We start from the raw sequence: 25,327 nt of genomic DNA, 5'->3' as shown, positions 1-25,327 counted from the left end.
CTGTACATACACAAGTGTTAACAACAAGCATAATAAAGTGCTTGTGTAGCGTAAACCGTTTCCACCAATATATATTATTGATTTTTTTCCACGGACGGCATGGAGGTTTCCCCAGCTGCTGCAGGTATCTGAGTCTGACGACGATGAGTCACGTCAATGTGCGAATGCACGCAGCAAAGCAAAACGCCTGGACTCATTTATCCGTTCAATTGGCTGACATACTGACATGTGATCACCAGAGTAAGTTAGCTCTGATTGGTTCAAATGTGCATGTTTTCTGAAACAGCAAAAAAAAAAAAAAAAAAGGCCAATGCAACAGAAATCTTTAAGAGCAAGGAAAGAGTTAAGGTGGCTTATTTATCATATTTAGTTTTATTTGCTCTGATGGTGATGTTCAGAACATCTTAGCTGTCAATGTGCACTTTGGACTTATATCTGTTCATTTATGTTAGGCTACTTATTCATTTCCTTATGATTAAAAAAAAAAATCAATGTTTGCGCGAGCTTAAAAATATATTCCATTTCACTCTGCATGATATAAGTCATTTGTTGTCACTTTTATCTTTACTATTAAAAAACACAACAAAAAGTAAACGTTTACATTATCTTCAATTTAAATATACAACCTATGTTCTTGAGATTTGGCATTTAGTATGTGAGGAAATGAGGGAAAATAAAAATTGAATGAAAATCAGTTTTTGTATGTGTTGCAGAAGTAACTGACCAAAACAGTTATCATTGCATTTCAGTAGTTTTGAACCCCAACCCCCCCTCCACCCCAACCCTAAAAATAAATGGATAAATACATTTTAAAAATTCTGGCTCCGTGGTGACCTTCAATTCAGGGAGTTCCAGCAAGAAATTCTAACCACTTTCACCCCTGGTTATAAGTCGGGGGGACTGCATTTTAAAGTGTTCTGTGTGTCTTTATATAGGTTTGTGTGGGTGGGTGTTAATCATATTGTACTAACAATTGTAATTTATTTAATGTATTTGTTTTTTAAGTGTTTTCATTGGTGCTTTTGAATAGTTATTACAGCATTTTTCTTTTAATTTCTGCACTTGTTCGTTGTCTTTTTTTATATAATAAATTACAAAGAGATAACGTGCTTTTTCAGTGTGAGTGTGTAAACATACAGTATGTGGTGAAAAATTGGTCAGGAACGGCCCTGCCAAAAAACATTCAGTAATGGTTAATTAAGGTTAAGTAATACTTATGAGGTACATTCACGTGAAATAATACCATACTTAAGGGTAGGTTAGCAGCACCCAAGGACTCACAGAGCAGTGTTTCTCATTTTAAAATAACAATCACTTACTAGTACCAGTATACATTAATAACTATTTATGAATGCACTAATGTATATGTGATTAATGTTAAGTGATGTATTAATATATATTATATATTATAACCTAACCTTAAGTATGGTATTATTTCACGTGAACATATCTCATAAGTATTACTTAACCTTAATTAACCATAACTGAAGGTTTTTTGGACCCTTATTGTAAAGTGTAGCACACGTATCCCTTAATTTACAAATTATAAATGCTTAAGTTCCCCCCCCTTAACCTTTATTAACCATTACTGAATGCTTTTTGGACCCTTATACTAAAGTGTAGCACATGAGTCCCTTAACTAAGAAATTATAAATGCTTAAATGAACAAACCCTAACACTAAACCCTAAACCTATATAGGCCTATATATATTTTTAATTTTACCAAACAATTAGTAAATGTCTGGTTATCCATTAACCAATACATTAACTCGTGTTAATTAATATATTAATAAATGTTAGATAAGCAATTATATTAATTATTGTAATGTTACTGAAACATTAGTTATTGTCTTAAAATGCATTAACTAATGCATTAACTCATGTTAATTTATATAGTAATAAATGTTAGATAAGGGATTAAATGAATTATTGTCATGTTACTTAAACATGAGTTATTGTCTAAAAATGCATTAACTAATGTTAATTAAGGGACCCTTATTGTAAAGTAATACCGGAAAGCCCCTCCCAATTTCATTTGATTGACAGACCAGTCCTTTCGCTAAAAGCACAGGCAAAGACAATGACAAGTGAAACAGAAAAGGCAAATATTTTTTTTTGTGTTTTTCAATGAAAAAAGGCAAAAGTCAATGATAAAAATTGTCAATGTTTTTTTTTTGTTTGTTTGTGATTTCCATTGGCAAAAAGTTAAAATCAATGACAAAATATACTTTTCTATTTTCATTTATTTATTTTTTCATTCATTTATTTATTTATTTTGGGACTCCTGTGATTCCATATATGAAAGCCACCCGAATCAATAAACAGTGTTCTCTGCTTTTTGTTTAGAAAAGCTCGCCTGGGCCCCAATACAAAACAGAACCGCTACGCAAACACTTAACGCAGACGACACATAACACTTCTTGACCACTGAAGCATACAAAAAAGTGTAAATCGTTCCTAAAAATAGCTCATGCGTGCAGATTTGCCAAAAAAACAGAACCTGCAAAAGCTCACTCAGGGACTGAGAGCCCCCCCCCCCTCCAAGGCGCTCACAGCAGATGTTGACACACTGTTAGGTGTCGCAGATAATAGTTCAAACACATGCATACGCACACCTGGCTGTGAAAGAGAAAACGTGTGGGCAAATGCAAATTGTGCACGTGTAAAGCCAAACACGTTTTCTCAATTTGAGTCCTCATTAAAGCCAACTGTGAAGAGAGAAATTAGTGCTGCGACAAATTTACATTCTTCCTTCGCAGCCTGCAACAATAAGATCAATCAACAAAAAAAAATATTTTAGATGCCGCTCAAGGAAACATTCTCGACCTCGCTAAATCTAAACAACCAAAAGAGTTAAGATGTGTTGGAACAACTGCTCTACATATGTAACAATCATTGTTTGGTGATTTAAATATTAGAACTACTTTTGTTCATCCGTGTACTTGGCAGACCCACCAGAGGAAAAAGGTATTTTAAAAATGTGTCTCCTGCTAACTGCAAAAATATTATTTTGCTCATACGCTGTGAGGTTCTGAAACTTTATAGTGCGCCTGTTCTAAAGCTCAACAAACAAATGAACACACTAGCGTGGTGACCTCGACAAGCTCTAGAGGTAAGGAAACGTTTGCTCTCTGTTGGGCTTTTTTACGAGATTGAGAAAACACAAACTAACAGTCATTATGTAAATAAGAAGACACACGGGAGGGATCATCAAGCAAAAATATCACCCTCCACCTTGAATGTTTTCAGCCCTGTGAGAGCACTCCCGGTGTGTTTGATTGCATAATCGCCTTTCATTGTCTGCCACAGGAAACGGTTGTGCAACTATTCCAAATAAAGGGAAAATTGAGGGGAAAATAAACAGTTGAAGTATTTGGGTACACACCCATACACACTTTCAGGGGTAAAAATACATCATGATAATTCATTCTTTCAGACGTTCATTCGTGTGGAATGCAATCATTGTGCTGTGAATTGGAAATGTCATCAGTAGAACGAACGAATGAATGAATGAATGAATGAATGAATGAATGTCAACAAAGTTCATTCGCTGCCAACCCTCACACTTCAAATGGATTGGATGTCTATCTGCTGTCAATGGAATCCAAGTATGAGTATGAATTTGGATTTTTATTAACTTGCTGTCTGGAATAATCTCCTGGAGATCATGAAGATTATAACAGAAGATTTTGTTTTTTATAAAGGTCTTATTCAATGACATCAGGGCTATCCAAAGCCTGGCCTGCGGGTCATTTGGGGCCCACGGTTCATTTTTATTTTTTATTTTTTTATTTCTTAATTTTTTGCTGTTTTTCATCAATCGTTCCACCTTCTTTGGCTTTGTTATCTCAAATTTCTTTTGCAGTTTTTTTTTTTTTTTTAATCTTTCGTGGTTTCAGCATCTTACACACGTTTTGAATTTTTCACTTTTTTTTGCGGTTTAAAAAAATTTTTTAAACAATTTTTTAAATTACTTTTTAAACTACTTCGCGTTTCAAACATCGCGCCCTCAGTACATCGCAGATTTTTTTTTCAATTTAAAAAAACAGATGAGCACAGGCAATCGCAAAGTCTCACTCTCGCGCCCTCCCTCCCTCTCCCTGCTGCGGCACTGCAGTGGAGTTGCTATTGAAGTTAACTGTTAGGGCCTCAGTCTCCTGAGCCCTGCTCCTCCTCCCTGTTTGTGTGTGTGTGCGTGCGTGTGTGTCTTGATTGCAGGATTGGGCAGATGGGTGAGCCTGGGACCAGGTGCAGTCGATCATCATTAGCAGCCTACTTAAGCCAGTCCCTGGCATCACTTCATCGCCAGATCAACTACTCTACTTGACGAGTTTGTGACGCTAGCATTTGCTTTTTTCCAAGTATTTCTGATATTCTACTCACTCTGCCTTGCTTACAGATTCTATGTTACTCGCCTGCCTTGACAACTTGCCTGGTCACCCAACAACTGCCGCCTGACTTTTTGGACACAGACCATCTTTATATTCTGCAATAAACAATTGTTAACTCTGCCACCTTGCCTTCCTCTCTGCATCTGGGTCCCCCGCTCACCCAGAAACGTAACAGCTTGATCTGGCCGTAATATGGACCCAGCAGAGACCGAACCGCTTCACCGCCAAGCAGCTGCCCAGGACGTCCTTCTGGAGCTACACGGTGAGGCAATCTCCGCCCTGTCGAGACAGTTAAGTGAATTTGCCGAAACCCTGGCTCGACTCCAGGCTGGGCTCTCCTCCCCTCAAGCCTTTAAGCAGGTGCCACCTGCTCCGGAGTCGCTTTACACAGCCCCTTTTACCTCCAGAGAGCCGTTTGTCCCGGCACCTGCTCCTTATCACGGAGACTTGGGGACTTGTCGAGCCTTTTTGGTTCAATGTGCACTCGTTTTCACGCAGCAGCCCCACACGTACGCTTCTGAAGATGCCAAAATAGCATACCTCATTGGCTGCCTTCGTGGTGCCGCGCTAGAATGGGCTACAGCGACATGGGAGGGGTGCTCTCCTGCCTGCTCCTCCTATCACGCCTTTACGGAGGAAATGAAAAAGGTGTTTGATCACCCAGTGCGCGGCAGGGAGGCAGCGAAGCGCCTCATGTCGCTCCAGCAAGGCACAGACAGCGTAGCAGAATTTGCAATCCGCTTTAGGACGCTTGCCGCCGAGAGTCGCTTCAACAATGTGGCACTCCAGGAGATCTTCCGGGGTGCCCTTAACGACTCAATTAAGGATGAGTTGGCCGCCCGGGATGAGCCTGCTGACCTCGACCAGCTCGTTGACCTTTCCATCCGGCTAGATTGTCGTCTCCGTGAGCGCCACAGGGAACGTTTGAGACATCTGGGACCACTGGCTTTCTCGTCCACCCAGCCACATGTCCCACTCACACCTTCATTCCATGGAGGGCACGGCTCCCCGTCTACTCTACGCCCTAGCGCAGGGCCTGAGCCAATGCAGTTGGGACGTGCCCGGCTTTCCACTGAGGAGAGGGAGCGCCGGCGGTGTGCCAATTTGTGCCTTTACTGTGGGGGTGAAAACCATTTTGTCATCAACTGCCCTGTGCGGTCAGGGAGGAGGGCCACTCCACTCTCCAACAAGAACAGCCCGGTGAGTCATGATCAAACCATAACAATCGCACGTTTAAAGCTTTCTGCCATGCTTTGTTGGAGAGAACAGTCTATCCCGTTATATGCCCTTGTTGATTCTGGTGCAGACGATAATCTAATTGACCGTGCCCTGGTCGACCAGATGGGGATCACTCTACTGCCCCTAAAAACCCCGATCAAGGCCCGAGCCCTCAATGGCGACCTGTTATATTGTGTGACTCAGGAGACTGCCCCCTTATCCTTAGTGCTCTCGGGAAACCACAGAGAAGTAATAAAGTTTTATGTTTTTGAGAATCTTCAAGTGCCCTTAGTTCTCGGCCTGCCTTGGCTTAAGACCCACAACCCCAATATCGATTGGAGGGGGGGCAGCGTATCGGCTTGGAGCGACTTTTGCCTCAGTAACTGCCTGGGATCTGCCGCCGTGGTCACTGTTGCACAACCAGCTCCAGAGCAGGTAGATCTGTCCCTTGTTCCAGCCTGTTATCACGATCTTGCTCCCGTTTTCAGCAAAAGCCGTGCCAAGTCGCTACCACCTCATAGGCCCTATGACTGCACCATCGACTTGAAGCCTGGGGCGCCTCTTCCCAGTGGACGGCTGTTCAACATCTCGCGCCAGGAACGGCAAGCTATGGAGGAATACATCTCGGAATCTTTGGCTGCTGGTGTAATCCGTCCATCTTCTTCGCCGGTGGGGGCTGGCTTTTTCTTTGTAGGCAAGAAGGACAAGACCCTGCGACCTTGTGTTGACTATAGAGGCCTTAACAGCATAACAGTCAAAAACAGGTACCCACTTCCTCTTATCGACTCTGCCTTTGCTTCCCTTCATGGTGCCACAGTCTTCACGAAGCTCGACCTACGCCAAGCCTACCATCTGGTCCGCATCCGTGAGGGGGACGAATGGAAGACGGCCTTCAACACTCATCGTGGCCACTACGAGTATTTGGTGATGCCCTTTGGTTTGACTAATGCGCCTGCCGTCTTCCAGTGCCTTGTCAACGACGTCCTGCGGGACATGATAGGCGTATTTGTGTTTGTTTACCTGGACGACATTCTTATTTTTTCAGATTCCCTCACAGCACACGTAGGTCATGTTCGGCAGGTGCTCCAAAGGCTACTTGAAAACCAACTCTACGTCAAACCCGAGAAGTGCGAATTTCATGTCGCTCATACCACGTTCCTTGGCTTTGTCGTCGCTAAGGGAGAATTGAAAATGGACCCCGCCAAAGTGACAGCTGTCACTGATTGGCCCCGACCAGCCTCACGGAAGGCCCTGCAGCGCTTCTTGGGATTTGCGAACTTCCTCCGGCGATTCATCAGGGACTACAGCCGGGTTGCTGCCCCCCTCACAGGCCTCACCTCTCCGTCAGTACCATTCAAGTGGACTGCTGCAGCGGAAGCAGCATTCAGTGATCTCAAGAGGCGGTTCAGTTCTGCACCCATCCTTTGTCACCCTGACCTAACACGCCAGTTCATTGTCGAGGTGGACGCTTCAGATCTAGGAGTGGGAGCTGTGCTTTCCCAGCGCTCGGAGGATAGCAAGGTACACCCATGCGCATTCTTTTCCCGCAGGCTATCGGCGGCAGAGCGCAATTACAGCATTGGCGACAAGGAGCTCTTGGCAGTGAAGCTTGCTTTGGAGGAGTGGCGCCACTTCCTCGAAGGGGCAGAGCACCCATTTGTCGTCTGGACAGACCATCGAAACCTGGAGTACATTCGGTCGGCCAAGAGACTGAACTCCAGGCAGGCAAGGTGGGCTCTCTTCTTCGACCGCTTCTCCTTCACTCTCTCTTACCGTCCAGGGTCTCAGAACATCAAGCCTGACGCACTGTCCCGCCAGTTCGCACCCGATGGTGAAAGACCAGAACCCAAACCCATTCTATCCCCTTCCTGTTTTGTGGCATCTCTCAATTGGGAGATCGAGTCGGTGGTCAAGCGGGCCCAAGCGCAACAAGCAGATCCAGGGGGAGGCCCCAAGAACCGTTTGTTTGTGCCTGATTCTGTCCGGGCCCAGGTGCTGGAGTGGGGGCACTCCACACCCCTGACATGCCATCCTGGTGTGCGTAGAACACTGGCCTTTATCAGACGGCGATTCTGGTGGCCGTCCATGGAAGGGGACACAAAAGCCTTTGTGGCAGCTTGCACGGTCTGCGCCCGTAATAAGACCTCCACCAAGCCCAGTTCCGGTCTTCTTCAACCACTTCCTGTTCCTGGCCGCCCATGGTCGCACATTGCTCTTGACTTCGTCACTGGTCTCCCGCCATCTAAGGGTAATACAGTCATACTCACAGTCATAGACCGTTTCTCAAAGACTGCTCATTTCCTTGCATTACCCAAACTCCCATCTGCTAAGGAGACGGCAAACCTGCTGGTCAACAACGTCTTTCGTCTTCATGGAATCCCTGCTGACATTGTGTCTGACCGTGGTCCCCAGTTCATCTCCCAAGTCTGGAGGGCTTTCTGTGCAGCCCTGGGCGTCAAGATCAGTCTGTCTTCCGGATACCACCCACAGACTAACGGGCAAGCAGAACGAGCCAACCAACAACTGGAGTCAGCCCTGCGCTGTATGACCAGCACGCATCCCTCTTCCTGGTGCTCACATCTTGCCTGGGTCGAGTATGCGCACAACACGCTGCCAAGCGCTTCCTCTGGTTTGTCCCCCTTTCAATGTTCATTAGGTTACCAGCCCCCCCTGTTTCCGTCGCAGGAGACGGAATGTGCTGTTCCATCAGTACAAGCCCACATGCGCAAGTGTGCCAAGGTCTGGAAGACTGCCCGCACGGCCCTGCTCCGCGCAGCCTCAAGCTCCAAAGCGCAGGCCGATCGCCGCCGCACGCCTGCGCCCACCTACAACGTCGGACAGCAGGTCTGGCTCAGTGCCCGTAACCTCCCCCTCAAAGTGGAGTCCAGAAAACTGTCGCCGCGTTTTGTGGGCCCGTACGAAATCGTGGCAATCGTAAACCCAAGCGCTGTCCGCCTCAAGCTTCCTGCCTCTCTTCGAGTCCACCCCACATTCCATGTGTCCCAAATAAAGCCAGTCTCATCCAGTCCGCTGTCTCCTTCGGTGCCAGCTCCTCCTCCTCCCCGGCTCATCGATGGGCATCCCGCCTTCACTGTCCGGAGGCTGCTGGACGTCCGCCGACGAGGTCGGGGCCTCCAGTACTTGGTGGACTGGGAGGGTTACGGGCCTGAGGAGCGCAGCTGGGTCCCCGCCCGCCATGTGCTGTGTCGGTCCCTTATCCGTGACTTTCACCGTCAGAACCCTGGTCGGCTGGCTGGTGCGCCAAGTGGCGCCCGTAGGAGGGGGGGTACTGTTAGGGCCTCAGTCTCCTGAGCCCTGCTCCTCCTCCCTGTTTGTGTGTGTGTGCGTGCGTGTGTGTCTTGATTGCAGGATTGGGCAGATGGGTGAGCCTGGGACCAGGTGCAGTCGATCATCATTAGCAGCCTACTTAAGCCAGTCCCTGGCATCACTTCATCGCCAGATCAACTACTCTACTTGACGAGTTTGTGACGCTAGCATTTGCTTTTTTCCAAGTATTTCTGATATTCTACTCACTCTGCCTTGCTTACAGATTCTATGTTACTCGCCTGCCTTGACAACTTGCCTGGTCACCCAACAACTGCCGCCTGACTTTTTGGACACAGACCATCTTTATATTCTGCAATAAACAATTGTTAACTCTGCCACCTTGCCTTCCTCTCTGCATCTGGGTCCCCCGCTCACCCAGAAACGTAACATTAACGATGTTGACAGATGTTTGTGCTTGATCTTGCCAGAGTCACAAGCTTCAGAAGCGTCGCATGTGTCAATCATTGTTAAACAATTGCTCTGGCAATTCATTGTGTGTAGGCGAGAGGATTTGAGTAGACTCAGGGTTAGGGTTGAAGTGTTGCGAGTGCTGCCTTGGGACAGACAGGCCCTGCGTGCGCATGCTCGGGCGGGGGGATATGGACGCGTGCGCTGGAATGGATGTGTGTGTGTGGTGATGTTCGAGGCAGCCGTATGTGTTGTGTTCGCGGCAATAAACGCCACATGTTAAAAGTGATCCTGAGTCATTTGTAATTTCCACATGTCACAGCAAAGGGAAGTAACAGAAGCATTTAATAAAGTCAAGCATTTTTCTACTACAGTAATTTATTCTTGTTTAAGAATATTTCGGTGGGACAGTAACATGTTTAAAACATAACTATTACATTTGAAGTGCTTAAAAACCATTTATTATAATTTATTAAAATATACATACTGTCCTTCTCAAAACATTTGCATATTGTGATAAAGTTCATTATTTTTTGTAATGTGCTGTTAAACATTAGACTTTCATATATTTTAGATTCATTACACACAAATGAAGTAGTTCAAGCCTTTTATTGTTTTAATATTGATGGCTTAGGCAAAAAAGTCAAGGAAAAACAAAAATCCCTACCTAAAAAAATAGCATATCATGAAAAGGTAGTCTAAAGAAGCTACTAACCTCATCATCTGAATCAACGAATTGACTCAAAACCCCTGTGAAAGATTCCTGAGGCTTTTAAAAACTCCCAGCCTGGTTGATTACTCAAAACCGTAATCTCAAAAAAGTTGCATATTTAATTCAACCAATACCAAAAAAGTGTTTTTTTGATACAAAAAAAGTCAACCTTTAATTAATTATATCAGCTATGCACTCAATACTTCGTCGGGAATCCTTTTGCAGAAATGACTGCTTCAATGAGGCGTGGCATGGAGGCAATCAGACTGTGGCACTGCTGAGGTGTTATGGAGGCCCAGGATGCTTGGATAGCGGCCTTAAGATCGTCCACAGTGTTGGTTCTAGTGTCTCTCAACTTTCTCTTCACAATATCTTCACAATACTTCAGTTGTGTGTAATGAATCTAAAATATATGAAAGTCTAATGTTTAACAGCACATTACAAAAAATAATGAACTTTATCACAATATGCTAATTTTTTTTTAGAGGGACCAGTATATTATATATATATTTTTTTTATACTTTGGGGAAAAAAGTGAAAAAAATATGTTCTGGTCCCCATTAACCGCGAAAAACAAGGGATGACTGTATATTATTTACTTTTTTTTCTCCAACTCTTCTGCAGTACTTCTATTTTTCACTTTTTCCATTTTTCGTATTATTTTTTTCCCATTTTGTTTTTTTTGCAGTTAAAGTACTTATTCACTTTTAGATGTCCAATTCATTTGAACTGGGAGGGTGGCAGTGGGCAGCGAATATACGAACTTCCCAGCCCTCCGAGTTCAAATTGGACATCTATTACTGTCAATTTTCATCCAATGATTTAATATCTGAGCGACCCATTAACAGGATACTGACTCATTCCATCACCAAGCCACATAATGAACACACGAACAAAAGGTGCATTGTCTGCAAATTTGCGGACAGTATGTGTGTGTGTGTGTGTGTGTGTCCACCGTACAGTACGTGAGTGTCTACTGTTATTCCGACACGCTCAGGAGATGGCTGCTTCCTGCGTGTCACAGGATGTAAAACGCTTGTGCGTCACTTCTCCGAGCTCCTTAAACAAATGATCAGGTTACCCACTCCAGTCCCGGAACTGACTGATGCCATCCCGTAAAATAAAGGTGCTTGACCTTTGCGGGAATATTTTAAATCCACCAGTTCTGTCAGTTTGAACTTGCCCTGACCCGAATTTAACTAATTATTGTCTTAATAATACATAAGTGCCATAGAATGCATGGATCATAACCCCGACAGTAAATCCAATGTAAACGGATTGTGTCATCATATATTTGAGCATAATTACAAATCAGAGGCACAGAGCAAAGGGATTAAGTATGCTTTAGCATAATCTCAACACTCAGCACAAACAAGGCTCTGGAATCTTAGATGATCCAGTACTATTCCGGGAAAGCGAAACGGGATCAGATGTAAAGCATTAACATATTATAGGGCACTCATTGACTGACAGCGCTAGACGTCCAATCCATTTGGACTGTTTTACTTGAAGTGCCTGTGACTCAAAAAAATGGTTATTTCATACTACACGCACTATTTTATGCTCCTGAATGAAATGGACCACTTGGAAGTTAGATGTGTGTGGAAGCGATTGATATATTTATTCAATTTTATTGAGGAAGAAGGCGAATGTAACGTCAGTGGACTAATCATCGTCACAATACAGCCATTACTATCGTATGCAGAAGGACCGCGGATTCTGCCGATTTCGCAGATTAATTCGTTTATTTTTTGCGTCACGCCAGCCCAATGTGCTGTAGGCTTTTGTTGCTGCACCAGGGAGAGTGGTGTGAGGCTTTTTGGATTTCCAAAAGATCCTGTTCACGTGAAGTCCGACAATCAATAGACCGTTGGACGGATGGCTAAGTGAGTGAGATACATGTTTTATGTTATGTCGAATACTGCGATCATGGAAAGCGTTTTAATAAGGAGGTGGCTTGCATTTTGTGGGTGACCATATTCTCTGTCCACCGAGAAGGCCACTTGGCCGACGACCGGCGGCTTGTCGCACACCATGGTTGCCGGCCGATGAGTGCCTGTGCTCGAGCAGCCCCGGGGAGCCCCCCGCTCTCGTCTCTGGTTTTCGATAGCGTCAAGACTTCGACCCCCCCCCACAGCCCTCTTCACATGCCCGCCTAGAAAGCTCTAAACTCGGCTTGGGCTCGGGCAGCCACGCGCTCCGACGTCAGCTGGTTTGTCCACTGAGAATGCGCCATTTTTGGCATTCATTCCCCACAGCGTCCCCGGTGACGAGCACCGCCTGCCTGCCGGGGCCGCAGCAGAACGACGAGCCGAAACTTGCTCGCCGCTGGAGGCTGGCCTATCAGTGAAGACAATCAACCCTGCCACTGTGTGTGACATGAGTCAGGGTAGTTTTGTGTGAATTTTCGTGTTCGAAAGGCAAGGAAAAGACTTCGAAAAGCCACTTGGTTCGGGTTTGCATGTCGCCTAGCACTCACTTCTTCTGTTTTGTTTACACTTTTTCCTCCCTCTCTGAAGCCGGGGCAGGGAAATGACAAAAGCCGGACTAAATCCATTGGCATAAAATACTGCTCGGAAGGTTTAAGAAGTCGGCAGTTTTGACCATTTTGCAGCACTTTAGCCCTGTCGTACTGAATAAATGCATTTTTAATATTTCAATTTCCATTTAGTACAAGATTATTATTTGTCATGACCATACCGTTTATTTAGCAATTGGGGAGAAATACCTGGATAAAAAAGAATATCCTGTTAAAAATATTGGAGTAGACAGATTACAACAACGACATTTTGCTGCTCTCTGTTGCATTTTCCTCGTTCTGAATCTTCCCCCGCAATGGGCTGAATTCTAAATCAGCTGAAATGGTTACTCTTCCGATGTCATCACCCAGATGGAGGCGCTAGAGCGCTGTAATGAAAGGCGGGGCTAAACGGCAGATTAAAAGACTCATTTCTCGTCATCTGCGCTTTGCCAAATTGTTGTATATAGTCTTTTCATCTCAAAATATGATTTTAATTCAAATAATAATGCTATTTAAGATTTTATTTTGTGTCACAGGCACTTTAACTCTGAGAGATGTCCGATCATGTGGCTTTTTTCAATTTCAATGAACAAATTCTCCACTTTTCAAACGGCCCACAAGTCTATTGCCGTTAATGGGAGACAATGAAAATAATTATCTGTGAGTTTAATAGCGATTAATCACATTTTGGATTATCATGAATTCATAAGTGTTTGACACACTTACTGTATTGTCATGGGACAATGAGTTAATGCACAGGTAAAAATATATTAACTGGGAGATTATTAACGATTAATTGCATTCTGTATAGTAATGAACTAAAAAGTAAAAAGTAATCGGCATACTTTTATGTTGAATGTATTGTCATATTAAAGTGATATTAAGCTATATTAAGTCATGAGACAATGAACTATTTAGTTATTGTGAGCTAACGCTGAGATATCCATCCCTAATATACAGTAAAAATGTTCATTCGCTGCCAAACCCTCAGCACGTTTGGATTGGACATCTACTGGTGAAAAACTCATTTCAATTTGCCGCAAAAGGATGATTTTGATGCCACATTTCAGTGGCACGGAAATAGTTCACAACACCAAAAATTAGGAATGTCACGATCGCATATTTTTGCACCCGAGTCAGAGTCACCTAATGTCGAGAATGCTGATACTAAGTCCCAATCCGATACAAAAAAAGCTTGGGTTTGTTGGGGGGTTGATTTTTTTTTTAAACAAAAGTTCCAAACATTTTACAGTAATGTACTGTTTTCAGTACTTCCTCTTCCACTTTTTCCGAGAGTGTTGCAGAGTATGAAACTTTCAAAAATTTCAGGACGCTAAGAGGCTTAAAAGTTGTATACAGAATTTGCCAAAAACTTACTGTTCCCTCAAAATTTGCCAAAACTTGTCCATTCATTTCTAATGGGGATGCCATTGACAGGCATGTACATCGTTCCATTCATTTCTAATGTCAAACATTTCCCATCTTTTTCAATGGCAGGAAAACATAGGTGGTTGTGATTTTTGACCGCTTCCCATTACAGCCCATTGACATTCAACTGGGGCCCATGTAAGTCAGTGCCATTGACAGCCATGTCCGTCCAAATTCCCCATTCATTTTCAATGGCAGAAAAAACAGTGTGGTTGTGGTTTTTGACCAAAAACCTACCATTACAGCCCATTAGCATTCAACTAGTGCCTAAGTAAATCGATACCATTGACAGCCATGCACATCCATGACATTGACGGCCATGCACATTCATGACATTGACGGCCATGTACGTCTAAATTTCCCATTCATTTTCAATGGCAGAAAAATGAGTAGTTTTGATTTTCGCCCATACACTTACTATTACAGCCCAATGACATTCAATTGGCGCCCAAGCATGTCGATGCCATTGATGGCCATGTACGTCAAAATATCAACAGGAAGTGTCCGCGAAATCTCTTCAAATCAACAGGAAGAGCTCTAATAGATTTGTATCTACTACAGCAGGCGCCATCGTAATTTCTTCAGAAATTGTAAATTCTAGTCTATTTTTATCATTTCTATATTTATTAATTATTTTTTATAATGGATATTCATATATACATATCGGCGGGGAGGTTTCCACGTGCTACAACGGATACACTTTCTGTGTACCCGTTACACTTATATATATATATATATATATTTTTTAATTAACGACCCAATCTTTTTCACTTGATTCCAGTCCTCTGAAAAATGGCCCTATCGGCCCAATTTCCGATCACGTGATCGGATCGAGAACATCTCTACCAAAAATAATGGCAAGTGTAAATACATTTAAATAAATGTACTCGTCCAATTTCAGCTTCCAGGAAGGTTCTAACATCAGAGTGAGAGCACACTTGAGATGTTTATTAAAAATGACAGTTGGTGTTTCAATTTAGAGCAAGCTTTGAGATTCAACACCATACATGGCAAAGTACTGCAATCGAGTTTGTTCCAGTTTTGCCAATAGACAGCTCACGGGACATCGTGTTGACTATCCGTAAGTTTGTTCATGTGCCTAAATATTTACCTATTCACATTCAGTATTTTTGTGCTGTCCCACATCGATTTGAACTTTTGTCCCATGCTGGTCTTGAACATAAACAACGGGTGACTCTTGTAATTCAAATGATCAATTGACTGTCCAGGGAACATTCAGTTACAGACAAATACAGAATACTGACTCTTTTTTTTTTTTTTTTTTAATTCCCATCCAGACCAAACAACAATTACACTAACCACCAGATGATAAATCAAGTGTTTCCATAAACTTTCAATTAAATGGAAGCAAATGTCTATTTTTAGCTCCGCTCACGTGTAGCCACGTGACGTGCAGAGGTTAACTGCGGGGCGCATACTGTGTGTTGGAACAACACATTTGTCTTCAAAGAGTAGAGAAGGCACTGCTCAACCCCAAATGTACATTTGGTTCAATGCTAATTTTGTTTGAGGGGACAAAATAGTTTCCATAAGCACTTGGCACATAGGAGTAGGTAGCTTTAATGCAGCTTTGGGAAACTGTGGCTACCATTGAGTTTGAAGTTGTGGACCTGACGTGTGTGGAAAAACTAATGTGCAAATGTCTCCATTTGAGTAAATGAATGACTCTGACTGTTATTTGAAGTCACATATTGTCAATAATATAATAATTTTTGTTTGTAGCATTTTAATATTTATTCTTTACGGTGACTGAGGAGTGCAAAACAACTACAAATTACAAATCAAAAGAGCTTAAAACTAGTTTTAAAAAACTGTTCATTAGTGTATACAAGTAATGTAAAAAAAGCACAAAACTTCTGTCTTAAAAATAATCTTTTTCCCTCCCTATATTTGTATGGTCAGCCCCCATATACGAAGTAATACCTCCACAAAAAAACAAACTCTGTTTCATGGTTGTTGAATGGTCTGTTGAATAGCTGGTTACTAAATTTCCTTTTTGGCAGAAAAAAAAACCAACAACAGCAATTGAATTTGGATTATACGTCTTTCGCCATCAATGGCAGCCAACACTCTAAAAAATGATTCATGAGGCTAGTTGGTATGACTTGAAAACATGAGCTATTTCAACATAAAAATGACTTTTTTTTTTACTATTCATTGTTTTATTAAGTTGATAACTTCTTTTATGGAGTTAATCTAAATTAAATATTAAGAAAGACGTATTAACTTAAAAGTATATTGTTTTGGAATAAGCTTTTCTGCTTTCACGTAACAAAGGGAAAGATTAAGTGAGTGAAATTTAATTTCTATTCCATTATTAAGTTGGTGCAACTTCCTAAATTCCCATCACATGTGCATATTACCACGGGAAAAGAATTGGCCATTTTCTGCCTTACAATATTTGCAGTCAGAAAGAAAATGAAAACAGATTTCATTACCATACATCAAGCAGCATCCTCAAAAAATTACAAAAATGTTTACAACATTTAAATAAATTATCTTAAAACAGGAGTTACTTTTCAATCACCCTATATTGTTTGTACATTTGCAAACATTTTGTTGTACACTTGTTTTGCACTGTGTGTTGTTGTGCCATATCTGTGTATCAAAGTACTGGAAGTACACTTTTCGTTTATACCTGCACCTGAAGTGAACTGTTGACAATGTGTAGGATGTTTATATTGGTTTTGCTCTGCACTTTCATTTTGTCCATTCTTTTGAGTTTTGAAATATATATATTTTTCCAAATAAAACTGGAGTTGCCATGTCCAATTTATTTTAGAAAAACAAGTTACTCTTAGGCGGCACGGTGGCTGAGTGGTTAGCCCGTCCGCCTCACAGTTCTGAGATCAAGGGTTCAATCCCAGGCTTCGGCCTTCCTGTGTGGAGTTTGCATGTTCTCCCCGTGCCTGCGTCGGTTTCCAAAAACATGCATGGTAGGCTGATTGAGCACTCTAAATTGTCTGTAGGTATGAGTGGGCCTGAATGGTTGTATGTCTCCTTGTGCCCTGCGATTGGCTGGCAACCAGCTCAGGGTGTCCCCTGCCTACTGCCCATAGTTAGCTGAGATAGTCTCCAAGCACCTCCGCGACCCTCGTGATGAAAAAGCAGCATGGAAAATGAATGAGTTGCTCTTACTCAATAAATTTAAGTACCATTTTGCATCAACTTTTGAGTTGAGAAATTAAAATGAAGGAGTTATAGCAACCTAAATGAAGTAGTTTTATTTCTTATTAATGCTATAAAAATTGAGTTGGTTCTATCACAATAAAGCTTGTGGAGGACAATAAATAATGATGGTTCAACTATACTAATTGAGTTAGTCCAGTTAGAAAATTTATAAGGGAAGTACTTAATCATTGCTTAGTTGAATTTACTTAAAAAATTAAATGCAAATTGTTACAACAATTTTTTAAAGTAGAGCCAGTGGATTTTTTTTTAGAGTGAATGAGTTAAATGTGTTACTCAACAAACACTCATTCTGTGTCATGCCCACGCTGTACCTAACTTAGCAAACGTAACTTACAGGATGCCCACTTTTCTTCCACCCACACGCGTGGACCCTTGACACAACGGTAGGGAATGTAAGCCGCCCTTAACGACCTTGGCGGCAAAAACACTGTGACAGTTTGCACAGCACATCTGACAAGTATTTACATGCATTTCAAACAATCGTTTTACAGCACATAAACAAAATGTTTACAAGCTGCATGAAGATGTGTCCAACCTAAACTTACAGCATATTCATTAAAGGGAAGAAAAAAAATGTTGTTTAAGCACAGGACTTTATGTGCGAGTTAGTCATTACAAAAAGACAAACACGTTAAAAAAATACATCATGCAACAGAAAATGAAAAAAAATTGTCGATCAGTGTTATTACTAGTTTATTAGCGTAATTTTCGAACTGTAAGCCGCGATTTTTTCCCTTCATTTTGAATCCTGTGGCTTATAGTCCAGTGCAGTTTATTTGTAGATTTATTTGGGTTAAGAGGTAACACTTACAGCGGCGTCATAGGACCGTTATAGTTATGACATGACACTATCATGGGCATTACTGAATGCTTATGACAGATGTCATTAAGTGTCATCCGGCAAATTATGTAACTAACTCCATTTATGTCCAGCTCAGATCTTTTACATCCATTCAAAAGTGAGATCATTTGCCGGATAACACTCAATGACCTGTTATAAGCATTCATTAACGCTCATGACAGTGTCATGTCTTAATTATGATTGTCTAATGACAGTCTTATGGCACCACTGTCAAATAAAGTGTTGCAAAATACAATATCTAGCAATTAATGAAACAACTTGAACAGTAACTGAAGAAATAATTAGCATAGAACAAGAATTTTCATTGTTATTTACATCTGTAGTGCAGCAGTGCATGCTAGGAGGCATGTTGGACAACAGCAGTGTTGACAGCAGGTGGCAGCAGAGATTGACTGTCTCCCCCAAGGGAGCAGTATTGGCCAAATGAAGCTTCTTCAACCAATGAAGCTTTGCGGCCAATTGGTTCAAAGTCGTATGATTCCGCTGTCAAATAAAGTCTTAATATCTTTTGGTGTAAATATCCTATAATACAGTGAGGACAGCTGGGGCCTTTAGTCCAGTGAGGCTTATCTATGAACAAATGTCGTTTTCGTGTCAAATATGGTGGGTGGCGGCTTATAGTCAGATGCGCCTTATAGTGCGAAAATTACGGTACTTCTTTTGTGTTAATATTTTGAGTGCCACATTTCCGTCAAGAATAATCCTACCATTAAGACTACAACCACAGTCATGAAAAAATTGTTAGACCAAATGTACATATGTACAACAGGTACAAACACAATATATTTGTTCTAAGGATTGTTCTTCTTCCTAAAGGCCAAGTAAAAGCATCTCACAGCACCATGGATGAACAAACTGCAGGTTGCCATGCGTACTAATAAATACAGTACACACGCATTTACTATCTGTCACAGGATGTATGTGTGCAAGTCTTACAGATGACATTAAATAGTGGAAACTTACTCCTCGAAGGAGCTGTCCCCATGACGCCAATGGGGTGGTCCAGCTGGCCTCACGGGGCCAGGACCAATCGTGTCAGGCCTTGTGGGAGGAACCGCGCACAATCACATATGTACAATCTCCATGCCATTTAAGGTTGTCGAATGTGCTGACAGCCCAGCTGCGAGAGCAGAACCAGACCCAGCCCTTGAGAACTCTAAAAGATTTTGAGTGTCCTCAACAGGGTGATGCGCTATCTATGCTAAGCTAACCTTTGCACAATGCAGGCTGAAGGGAGTCCCGTCCTTATTGTGGTGAATTAACTCATTGGCTACAATTGATGGCGAGAGACATCCAATCCATTTGAAGTGGCAGCGAATGAACATTCAATCATAACTAATCAAGTAATTTAAATTCAAAACAGAGGGATTAAATTACATTCATTCATCCATCCATTCATTTTCCAAGTCGCTTATCCTAACGAGGGACGTGGGGGTGCTGGAGCCTATCCCAGCTAATGGACATCAGGCGGTGTACACCCTTTATTGGTTGCCAGCCAATCGTAGGGCACAACCAGTCATGTACTCACTCATACCTAGGGTCAATTTGAAAAGGTCAATCAGCCTGTGATGCATGTTTTTGGGATGTGGGAGGAAAACGGAGACCCCGGATAAAACCCATGCAGGCACGGGGAGAACATGCAAATACACACTAGAATATCAGAGCACAGGATTGAACCCTTGCTCTCAGAACTGTGAGGTGGACGTTCTTACCACTCTTCCACTGTGCCGCCCAGTGGTGTATTTTGTTCAGTGGTCATTAATAAAAACATGGTTAAAAGACTTCTGAATTATTTGGGACTTTTCAAATTAGGGCACCCAAATGAGTTGCAGCAACCCTGTCATGTTGGAACCAAAGTCATGAGTAAGTATGGATGAAAAAAAACTTATCTATAAACAACTGAGCCCAGATTATGATTTAAAGTGCCTTTTTTAATTGTTAAATGTCTATAAAAGATTCATGAAAGTATTACATAAGTAAATTTAATGATGTCATCATGTTTTCTAGTGTGGGGTGTATTTAACATCTAACGTGCACTTGCAGCCTTTTACCACTTGATGTCACTCTTTTTATAGAATACAGAGAAGGCCAACTGGAGCAAATACACAGCATCAGTGATGACAGATGAAACGAAAATGCTGGGAAAATGATTACCTCTTTGACATTTTCAACATTGTTGTAGTAAACGAGGGTTCAATGTGTACTCCAGAGTGTATGTGTGGTCGTATGGGTTATGCCCAGTGGGATTTTGATATACATTAAAGGTTAAACTAAGTTCATGACTTGTCTGTGCACTTGTGCTTCAGCTACATATGGCTCTGGAAGGCATTATGTCAATGACGCATCCCTGTGATTGCAGGAGCACAAGGATGTAGTCACGCAGCCTTGCCTGAATTTACGGAGCAAAACTTTGACTGAAAATTAGGGTGAGCAGAAGGTCATGCTCATATGCTTAGTTCAGCAGATGGAAAGAGCTCAGGAAGTACATTACATCCACAATCCTTTGCTACAACTACAATGTACTGTTTATGTTTAGTTACATGTGTGTAAGCATGTTTGTTTAGTTATGTGTGTACACACTACTTGTATGCGTTATGTCAGTGAATCTCAAATTATTCAGAAAGAATACTACCTAAAAACAAGATATACAGTAGATCTCTACGTACCACCATCGTAGCAAACATTGTCATATAGCAATTTTAGAGTGACACTTTAGTTTAATGCTTCTTAAAACAGTGTCATAACACTGTCGTAATCACAAACATGAATGAATACTTAATACAGATGTCATTAAGTGTCCTTATCCTAACTCAAATACAGTTAAAACAATGTCAAATGTGAAAATTGACATAATTTACTGCATTCATTCATACTCATGACAGGTCTTATGACGTTGTCATAAGAATCATTTAAAGAAAAAAAAGTGGAACTCAATAAGTATTAAGTTTTCACTACAAACTGCAGGTTTTATTCCTTAATTTCAAGTGCATTTAACATTACATATTCTTTGTACCTAAAAACTGTGCTTAACTACTTATATTAACTCTTTGAGTTGTCAAAATCACAAAGATGAAAAAACAGTGCTTTAACTAAAACCACCCAAACATTTATAGGATAGTATGGAAACAATGACAGAAGGGGGAAAATAAGTAAGTGAACTATCACATTTAATATTTTGTGGCTCCCCCTTTGGCAGCAATAACTTCAACTAGACGCTTCCTGGAGCTGCAGATCCGTCTTTAGTTCTTCTAAAACCATTCTGAAGTTGATTTACCTCTGTGTTTCTTGTTGCAGCATCCATCCTCTTTTTAGCTTCAACTGTGACAGACAGCCTCAGGTTTTCCTGTAAAACATCCTGATGAACTTTTGAATTCATTCTTCCATTAATGATTGCAAGTTGTCTAGGCCCCGAGGCAGCAAAACAGCCCCAAATCACAATGCTTCCTCCACTATGCATCACGGTGGGGATGAGGTGTTAATGTTGGTGAGATGTTCCATTTTTTTCTCCACACATGACGTTGTGTGTTACTCCCAAACAATTCAACTTTGATATCATCAGTCCACAAAATATTTAGCCAAAACTTTTGTGGAAGGTCCAAGTGCCTTTTTGCGAACATTAAACGAGCAACAATGTTTTTTTGTTTTTTTTTTAGACAGCAGCGGCTTCCTCCGTGGACACCATTCTTGGCCAGACATATTGGACTGTGCCAGTGATTTCTGTAAGTCTTTAGCAGACACTCAACGGTTCTTTTTTACCTTTCTGATTATTCTGCGCTGAACGCTTGACATTTTCTTTGGTTGACGGCCACTCTTTGGAAGTGAAGCAACAGTGCGAACTCTCTCAATTTGTAGATAACGTCTTTGACTGTCCATTGATGAACATCAAGACTTTTAGAGATAGATGGTTTTGTATCCTTTCCCAGCTTTATACAAATCAACAATCCTTGATCGCAGGTCCTCAGACAGCTCTTTTGACCGAGTCATGATGCACATCAGACAATGCTTCTCATCAAGACAATTCTTACCAATTCTTACTTTGTTTTATACTGGACAGGGCAGCTTTTAACCACTCATCAGTGATTGGGCTCACACCTGACTTTAAATTGTTAAGTTGTTTGTGTTCCAATTTCTCTTTAAGTCTCCTTAGGCATAGGGTTCACTTACCTTTTTTTCCTCCTTCTGTCATTGTTTGCATGCTATCCTCATTCAAATATGAAAACCTATAAATGTTTGTCTGTTTTTTTCATCTGTGTGATTTTGACAAAGATCAGATCACATTTGATGGTCATTTTGTGCAGAAATGTGAGAAATTCCAAAAGGTTCAGATACTTTTTCATACCACTGTTGTTTATTACTGGATTGGGCATCTACTACCGTCAATGGCAGCCAGTGAGTTAACGATAGAATGAGTTTATGACTGTACTTGAAAGCTTAAAATGTGAAGGGTCCTATGTCAGCATGAGGTGAGAAAAATTCAAGGACTGGTGTCACAAAAGATAGATTTCTAATCCAAACTGCAAGTTTTCCCTTTGAGGAGGCTAACGAAAATTCCCGGCCATCTATTGGAATGATTCCTGCAGGATCTTCTGAAGCCAGGCACGGTGAGAAGGAACGTTGCTCAGGGCACTGTGCGAAGGCATAGCAGACTTGGTGAAACTGCCACAAGTTGTCCTGCTGAAACTAGTCTCTGAAGGAAACGTCCGAATTTCTTTGTAGACAGTTGATCTTCAGACCACGTGACAAGAACGATGGCCCTGACATTGATGAATACCATCAATGTAACTTGACTCTGGAGTACCATGTCTTGCTTTCTTTGTTTTTGGAGCCGTCGGACTCTTCAACTGAAGGCTCGGGCGATTGGTCTCCGGTTTGTACTCGAAGATCCATGAGTCATCACTGGTGTGACTCTCCCTAGCAAGTCTGGTCTGATTGGTCTCATCATCACTCACTCTGCTCATTGTTTGACGACCTAACACAGAGGATATGTATATACAGTAAAAGCAGGTGGAAAAAAGTTCAGTAGTTGCAGCTGAGGTCATGATTATATAATCCAGGGGAAACCTTTTCATATAGTTTGTGTTTGAAATATATCTTTTGTGACAGCAGTCCTTTGGTGAATCCCCAAAAACTAGATGTACATTCGCAGCGATGCTCTAGGAGTGTGTTCATGCTTACCTTCCTCCCAGAGAAGAGCATGTACAGCTGATGCATGGATCCTCCGTTCTTGGTCAGCTCTTTCTTCAGCGTCTTGGGCGAGGGCAGCGTCCAGCCGCCCTTGTGGTGCGCTCCGCCCACCTCCAAACAGTTGATGGCGTTGTCAGAGGTAAAGCATGGCGTGCGAGGGTCCTGCAGTAGGCTACCCTCGCTGTGGGTGCGCCTTCGCAGCGAGTTCTGCACGCTGAGACCTCCGCCGCCGTGCTTCTCGCAGGTGGCGCCCTCCACCATAGAGCGCCGTTTGCTGTCAACACGTTGCAGGTAGGCATCGTCGCTGTCGTCTTCCTCAGAATCCTCATCATCGTCGTCGTCCTCCTCCTCCTCCTCGTCGTATTCTTCTTCGTCGGTGTTGGGCGAGGAGAGTGCGTCGGCGCTGAAGGAGCGGTCCAGGCGTAGCTCGGGGATGACGAAGGAGGACGAAGAGGAGGAAGGAGGCGCGTTGGTGTCCAGCTGCTCCGAGGCATTGTCTTCGTCGGTGTTTGACACCAGCAGGTGGAGGTGAACTTCCTCTCCCTCTTGTTCTACGTCTGCCTCCAACTCACTTTTCCTGCTCACAGCCTCCTCTTCTTCATACTCTTCTTCTCTACGGTCCACTTCTCTCCAGATCTCCATCTCGTGCCCCTCCACGCTCTTCCAGTCCTCACCCTCGGTGGAAGGCGGAGGCGTGGGGGGCACCTTGTGGCGCTCCTCCGACCCGCCCAGACTACCAAGGGGCAGGTAGACCTCATTGAGTGGGCTCAAAGGCTCTGAGGGGTGAGGGCTGCTTAGGGTCAAGGGTTCAGAGGGGCTGGACGGATAAAGGCTGCTTTCTTCTCCCTCCGAATTACGGGGCGGAAGGTGGAGGCAGACGCCCCCACGATCGCCCGTGACTCCCCCCAACTCACAAGAGGGTACGTCCACCTTTGGCTCCAACATCTGCATAGACAAAAAGAGATATAATGTAAATCACAATTTGTCTTTAGCAATGTTTCTGCTGCAAGCTCCCGGAAATTGCCCCATCTAAACACAAAAAAAAAAAAAAAAAAAATGGACAAAACCAGCTCAATAGTTTGCTTTTACTTTAATCTTTCAGAGGCTTTGGGTTAATTAATTATCATTCATCAGATATAAATCACAAACAAATCAACAAATGCTAATACAGTTCAAATGGATTGGACGTCTACCACTGTCAATGGCAGCCAATGAGTTAACTAGGGCTTCAGCTATTGATTATTTTGCAGTCAATTAATCTATCAACTAGTTAATTCCAATAATTGCGTAATCAGATAAGGAACATTTCAAGGTTGCACTTTCAAAAGCGCATTAAATGCGAATACAAAATAAAATTCCCAAGTGTTTCTTCAAACTATGCTGACTTGCACTTTCATTTAAAAAAATATATGAAAATACCTGAGCTTAGCCTCAAATGGTATAAAATATAAATAAATGACGATCTAAGTACAACAAGAGAACAATTGACTAACTTGCATGGCAAAAGTCCGCTAGCTTAAATGTGATGGGTGCGCGATATCCATTTTTTGAAACCGATACCGATATCGATAACTCCTTGCTCCTCAAAGCGGATACCGATATCGATAACCGATAATAAATATATATATTTTTTTAAATGTATAACCTGAGTTTTTGAACACCTGGAGGTTTAAAAAAAAAAATTAGTGGTGGATTCAACATAGATGTTCCATTGATCTCACCAGATTTTTCATAATGACATGAACAAAACAGTGTGTTTCACTTCTGCACTGCCCGACAGCCAGCTAAAAATGAATGCACTTCCATAAACCACAAGGCTTGGTCTTTTCTTGCTTTTATGGGAAGACACTCGTCTTAATAATGTAAAAGTACAACAGAAAAATACACATATTCAATACTCGATATACAACAAACTGCACAATACACTTATATACACAACTATTATAATGTATAGCATAGCACACTAGCTTGAGCTACTAAAGCATTGGGTGGCTTCTGTAACACAACTTATTAAGTTCTGTAACTATGACCCTTCAACGCAGAAGTAAACATATGGTGCACAT

At 42.2% G+C, this 25,327-nt stretch overlaps 1 protein-coding gene across 8 annotated transcripts in view; it reads right to left on the bottom strand.

Moving 5' to 3' along the window:
* rgs3a (regulator of G protein signaling 3a) overlaps nucleotides 1-25,327 on the bottom strand; it is a 196,483-nt gene that overhangs the window by 47,030 nt on the left and 124,126 nt on the right. For 7 of the 8 annotated variants that reach the window (XM_057819522.1, XM_057819524.1, XM_057819521.1 and 4 more), the window contains one exon: nucleotides 23,256-24,209. In XM_057819522.1, the coding sequence (XP_057675505.1) occupies nucleotides 23,256-24,209 (954 nt within the window). Of the gene's footprint in view, nucleotides 1-1,497; nucleotides 23,050-23,255; nucleotides 24,210-25,327 lie in introns of those variants that run through there. The other variant, XM_057819525.1, reaches the window with a different exon arrangement.

The sequence above is a fragment of the Corythoichthys intestinalis genome, chromosome 17, assembly GCF_030265065.1.
Source record: "Corythoichthys intestinalis isolate RoL2023-P3 chromosome 17, ASM3026506v1, whole genome shotgun sequence".
Classification (NCBI taxonomy): Eukaryota; Metazoa; Chordata; class Actinopteri; order Syngnathiformes; family Syngnathidae; genus Corythoichthys; species Corythoichthys intestinalis.
This window is presented reverse-complemented; position numbering and strand designations above follow the sequence as displayed.